This window comes from Octodon degus, unplaced genomic scaffold (genome assembly GCF_000260255.1).
Source record: "Octodon degus isolate 3935 unplaced genomic scaffold, OctDeg1.0 scaffold00016, whole genome shotgun sequence".
NCBI lineage: Eukaryota > Metazoa > Chordata > Mammalia > Rodentia > Octodontidae > Octodon > Octodon degus.
Genome location: NW_004524592.1, coordinates 6,062,314 through 6,068,646, shown reverse-complemented (window position 1 = coordinate 6,068,646; position 6,333 = coordinate 6,062,314). Strand labels below are relative to the sequence as shown.

At 38.1% G+C, this 6,333-nt stretch overlaps 1 protein-coding gene across 1 annotated transcript in view; it reads left to right on the top strand.

Annotated features, from left to right (window-relative positions):
* The window catches only part of Cps1 (carbamoyl-phosphate synthase 1), a 105,825-nt gene extending 99,710 nt beyond the window's left edge, over positions 1-6,115 (top strand). The window contains exons 28-31 of the mRNA XM_023710045.1: positions 1,331-1,390; positions 2,504-2,616; positions 4,096-4,225; positions 5,064-6,115. Of these exons, the coding sequence (XP_023565813.1) occupies positions 1,331-1,390; positions 2,504-2,616; positions 4,096-4,225; positions 5,064-5,162 (402 nt within the window). The 3' untranslated portion in view covers positions 5,163-6,115. The remainder of the gene's footprint in view (positions 1-1,330; positions 1,391-2,503; positions 2,617-4,095; positions 4,226-5,063) is intronic.
* Positions 6,116-6,333: the final 218 nt, after the last annotated feature.

The window sequence follows — 6,333 nt, the reverse complement described above, 5'->3', positions numbered from 1 at the left end:
TATGATTTTAAATACTCTTTAGTTCATTTACTCACATTCTTATTGATGAGGTCAAGGTCAGGGTTTGATCTTTGGTTACATCACCGAGTGTTTTTTTTTTTTTTTTTTTTTTTCTTCCTTCATCCTGACCACTGTCTTTCAAATATTAGTTGTTTTACAGTAGGTATGTTCAGAAACAGGCAAGCATGGATGGCAGGGAGCAGGAGTTCAGGGAAGGCGGGGGCCCTAGAAAGGATACAAGGTGACTGCACTGACTGTAGAAACACAGATCACTTGGCTGAGGTCCTAAGAAGGACACAGAAATTGATCACCAAAAGCATCTGACCAGGGAGCTGGAGTAACGGAAAAGACTTCATGAAAGTCAAATGTAAATTTGTGACAGGGAAGTTGACTTGGGTTTTAAGTGTTGAACTGGTGGAGGAACCAAGGGTTGGAGACTGGGATACAGGGACAGGAACCTAGTCTCTGGGAGTCTGGAAGGAACAATTATTTAAAAAACAATAATTTATACTTATAGGGTATTATTACTGGCCCTGTAATCTTAGTGCTCATTCATAAATTGGCTTACTGAAAAATCACAACTCTAGGACACAGGTGCTATTACCTTTAAAAGATGGTAGACAGGTTAAGTTGTTCAAAGACACAGGGCCTAATAAATTTCGAGAAAAAAAATGAATTTTGAGGCCTTCAGAAGGAATAATAATAGTGTCATCCCTCTCTTAGAAATGAAGACAACCCAGACATTCTCTCCTCTAAGTACACTGGATGAGTGAACGGTAAAACCATGACTTGATGTGTCACTTAGAGATGCCAGTCTGATTCCTTAACTACAATGTTTTATTACCTTACAGTAGTTGCAAAATTTAGTTTCAAATGACCAAGTTATTGCAGGGATCTGTGCATGAACCACTAGGTCAATTGACTGTAACAGACAAAGAGAACTCAGCAACTAGAGCAGGAGAAATGACCAGCGAGGCAGGCTCAGTGTCCAAGTCCTGAGCCAGGTGTCTGTGACATGCTCCCCGACCAGGCAAAGTGTCTGCACAGAGCAGAGATGGACCTAAACCTACAAAGGCTGACTGGGTTTAGTAAGGAACGAAAGGGTTTAGGCATAAGGCCAAAAGCAAAGAATAAGAGAATGTGACCAGAATTTCATATACATCAGAAAATAAATGAAAACACTACAAAGCGGGGAAAAGGAAACTTTGTTGTCTTTGAATGTAAAGCCCTGCACAACATATTATCTTTTGTGATAGCAGCACAGCATTGCACAGGACTAAAGAAGAAGCATGTATAGCAAAGGAGTTCATTTTTTCAAATTTATTTTCAGCAATCATTCCGTCCAAGATTCCTTGGCGTAGCAGAACAGCTGCACAATGAAGGTTTTAAGGTAAGCTGTATTGTTATTATTTTTCAAGTAGCTTCACTGAGCCTTGAAATCCACCCACAAAACAAAATACTACAGAAATGGGAACAGAAATAGCTCAAAATATATCCTTTCAACCCGACAAGTGTAAATGAGTAGTTCATAGTTTCAAGACTTTAATATGAGTGCAACCAGCACAGCAGTACCCCTTTCCCAATCCCACTATATCAGATGCTCTGATTCCCTTTTTACTTAGGGAGGAGGCACTGGGGTGGCTAGAAAAAGGAAGGGAGGGATCTGTACCCCTTATGTATATGTCAAACTAAGCTGATCCTCCAGAAGTTTCCCTGGCTTCAGCCCTGCTCAACACTCACAGCTAGCCTTCCAGAAGATTCCCTGGTTTCAGCCGTGGCTCTCACTGACACAGGCTTGCAGATGCTGTATAAGCTGTTCTCCCCAGCCTCTTTCCTGGTTTAGTCTTGGAGGCCAGCCTCCTGTGGACTGAACTCCTTGTGTTGTAGCACAGGTCCTGTTAAAGGCTGGCTTTGGTATTCTTGTTAAAAATAAAATCTTCAGTAGAATAAAATTTAAAAAACCTAGTTTTGTGTTTTAACAAGAATATTATAAACTTAGTAGAAATTGTAAGCTAAAAACTTAGAAAGATTAGCTGAAGCATAATTGGGCTAAGTTCTGATACATTTCCATGAATTTTTTCTTTTTACGTTCCTATTTCCATGAGATCATACTTTTCAGCTGTTACAGGCACAACTTTACAGTGAAGGCCTCCACACAAAACCAGTTTCAATATAGCAAAATTATTCCCATAGCTCAGGCTGGGCTTGCGGCCATGTGGTTCTGTTGACCTGATTTAAAAAAATTCTAAGCCATCAGTAATCCTATATTTTTGTCTTATACAAAAGTAGTTGCAACTAACATTCTTAACTTCTTCCTTTAATGTTTATAAAAGGACCAGGCCTCTGAGTTCTGAGTCCAAGTCTGTACCTTGGACATGGTATCATTTCTTGTCTTTTTCAGTTTCTTCTTTATGTTCTCAATGGTACTTATGCTCTAGTAAGCTTTGGATCTGTAAAATTATTCCTTCTGATAGAATAACTGATTTTTCCATTTCCAATACAGCTCTTTGCCACAGAAGCCACATCGGATTGGCTGAATGCCAACAACGTCCCTGCCACCCCAGTGGCTTGGCCATCTCAGGAAGGACAGAATCCCAGTCTGTCTTCCATCAGAAAGTAAGAGCCAGATGGACTGTTTTCTGAGTTGGTCAATATATAGAAGACTGATTGTGTTGGCTAGCTTGAAATGAATGTTTACCTTACTCAATTGCAAGTTGTTTAAAAGTCTTTTAGCAATCAGCTTAACAATGAATACTTTTTGAATGATAGTAAAGTTTCTTATGGATTGCTGTTACTATAGAACATACACTATCACCTGGGTATGTGGTGGTGTGGAAAAATCTTTAAAATACTTACTGATAAAAACAATTTCCCTAATTGATATAAGTATAGCACTGTGTATATCAGATCAAACTTACATGTATAGTATAAGGTATATGTAATATTGGCCATCTGAAGTTCAGTGAGGTGTGTCAATGGGTCAATGAATCAGTCATTTTACTGAGAACTCGCTAGATGCAGTAAACTGCGGAGCACTATAGTCATGTCATTCATTGGCTTACCTAAGTGGCCACCCTTTATTATGCCTCAGGTCATACCATCATAGGATTTTGTAAGACGTTGTTTCAGCACATGTGTGACCTTCTAGGTCTCTAGTGTATCAGCACTTACAAACTATGTGACGTGAGTACATTGTAAAGCTTTCTCTATTGTTCCAGAGTATTACAAACTAGCCAATGGCAATGGCATGCCAAATTCTATGCAATAAACTGTGTGCTAAGGCTTTTAAGAACTTGATCTAGGATTAAAGCCCCTGCAAGCAGGGCATGCTGAGATGGCAATTGAGACTGGGCATGGTGGTGTGCACCTGTAATTCTAGCTCTTTGGAGGCTGTAAACAGGTGGATCACCACGAGTCTGATCTAGTAGTGAGATCCTGAACACCCAGTAGACCCTTCCCTACCCCCCAAAAAAGAAATTGATCTATAAATTACTATCAAACCAATAAGAAAATGGCATTGTGCACAGACCTTACCGAACTTCCAAGGATGTTATAAGATCCCTGCTTTAGAGCTCTGTAAAATAAATAGCTCTATTTCAAGTTTCTGACATTTAAATGTCTTTTAGTGTGTGTAGCAGCCCAGCACAGAATTTGAAATGGTTAACTGAAAATAAGGTGGCCTGGATTCTCACTTCCTCTACTAACAAGTGCTAGGAAAAAAGGAGGGAAGTAGGCATAATGTGGAGATGGCATCATGCAGGGCCTTCAGGAAGCAAGCGTCACTGCTTAGTGAAAGAAGCAAAGCAAGTATCTATCACATTGCCAATTCTTAGGATGATTAGATAGCATGGTGAAGAGGAAACAGAGTTTTGGATTGATTAGACATTAGCCAGCATTCTTTCAAGAACACAGTAAAAGGTATAATCCACACCTGAGAAAAATTTGAAGATCTATTTGGAAACAGAAGAGGGCAGGTGACAGTCACCTCAATATGGCATTGATTTAAATGGCTAAGAGAATATCTAGAATTTTAACAACTATAAAATGAATTATTACCTCACTGGTGAGTATTTACTTATTTGTTTATTCTTCCAGATTGATAAAAGATGGCAGCATTGACCTGGTGATTAATCTGCCCAACAACAACACTAAGTTTGTCCATGATAATTACGTGATTCGAAGGACAGCTGTGGACAGTGGCATTGCTCTGCTCACTAATTTTCAGGTATGTTCTTTCCCTTGTGTTTAGACTGCATGTGGGTTGCATTTCTGGGCATCCCTTGAAAATCTTAATCAGTGTATACATCTCTTTCTTTCCTCATCCTTGTAATAATCAGAGTAGAGGGGGACTTGGGTATTTTTTAATTTTAAATTTTTTGAGTACATGCTCGCAGTACATAATGGTGACATTTACCAGAGGGAAATGGTACATGTATGTAAGAAATATCCATTCTTTTAGAGGAGTATTTTTAATAGAGTCTTATAGTAAGAATACTAACACAGTAGGTTGTAACCTGGATGGGACAGCTGGAGATCAAGCAATTGGGATTATCCAAAGCCATGAGTAGCTTTGGCTCTTTCGTTACTAATTCAGTTATACTTTGTATAGCAAGTGAGAGTGTGCAATGGGATAATGATACACACTTTCAGACTTCTGTTTCTAAATGAAAGACACTACGTAGAACAGCAGGTTGATAATCAATTCACAGAAGATCCATACAATTCAATTGATTATATGAATTATGTTTAGCTTAATGTGTATATGACCCACCAAATTTAATATAGAAAGATTCACAGATTTGAGACTCATTGACTTTCTGTCCATCCTGTTTTTTCTCTAAGTCAGTTTTAATCCCTATGGAGGAGGAGAGATAAGCTTATTCATGGTGGAGTCTAAAACATGGGTGGAAGTCCCTGTGAAATAAAAAAAAAAAATCATGCCTTTTATCCCATGCTCCTTTGAAAATAAGGAGCAGATACTTGTGACATTTCACTCCTGATTCCTTCACCATTTGCTTTCATCTCATGTGGGTTGGTAAGATTTTTGGCATTTTTCTTTGCAGGTGACCAAACTTTTTGCTGAGGCAATGCAGAAATCTCGCACTGTGGACTCCAAGAGTCTTTTCCACTACAGGCAATACAGTGCCGGAAAAGGAGCATAGAGGATCCGACGTCACAGTTTCATTCTTAAATCACCTGAGCCATGTTTTATCTAAAGGAACCAAATTCCTGACTTTGTTTCCCACAGATACATATTGATACAAAACTATTGGAGTTCCCTGTGTAAGACCTTTTTCTGTATCTTTCACAATTAAATAGTTGCTAGTCACTTTTGCAAAATCTTAGAGGCCTTTTAAAGTAACTTGTTCTTCAGAGATTTTCACTCACTTCTTAAAGCTTTCTGTTTGGTGATCTAAGGCTTATCTGTGGACTTACTCGGAGTTAGCGTTTTATGGTGCTGATTAATGATGATCGAGATAGAAATGCTGTTGTTCTGTCTGCTGAACTCTGTGCTTTCAACACACTTATGTCATTGTTTTTAAGTAGTACCTGCCACACTAAGGACACATTCAGGGAAGAGTGCTATAAAATTTGGTAAAACAAAATGTAGATTTAATTTATGAACTTTTTCCATTATGATATTTGTGTGTTGCTTTTGATAATCATTCTCATATGTCTAGGAAAGATCATTTTTCATTCCAAGATATCAAATTTGAAAAATATGACAAGAGCATCAGATGACAGATTTTTGTACAGGATGCTTTTTTCCAGGTCTGTTTTATAGGAATATGTTGGCAGATGGTAGAAGACCCTGAAAGGTTATATTCTTGTTTATTTCCTTTGACCTTTATCCCGGGCCAAGGGAATCTTTAGATTTGTGCCATTCACCCTCAATCCTAATTTTGCAATGACCTGGAAGTCCTAGCAGATCCCTACAGATGATAGATTTTGTTGATCTACTGAGCCCTACAGTGCATTATGAGTTCCATACATGCTAAATTCTTCTGTGTTTCCAGAGAAGTTCCTTCAGGGCAGCCTTTGATGCTTTTAAATGTTTTGTGTTATTACAAGTGCCTAATTGTGAACTTTTTAATAAAATAATATTAAGAGATAATTCAGTTGTATTTCTCTATTTATTTACTTAATACTTCTATACAAAACTCAGTTCATTTCTATGATAACACAGGGTTTGAGGCCAGTATCATACTCTATCTGTCATCTATCTATTATATAATCTATTCATCTATCCTTCTACCTATCTACCTGTATTTGTGGCATTAGTAATTAAAACCATGACCTTCACACTGAGTTGAATCCCAGCATATATATATA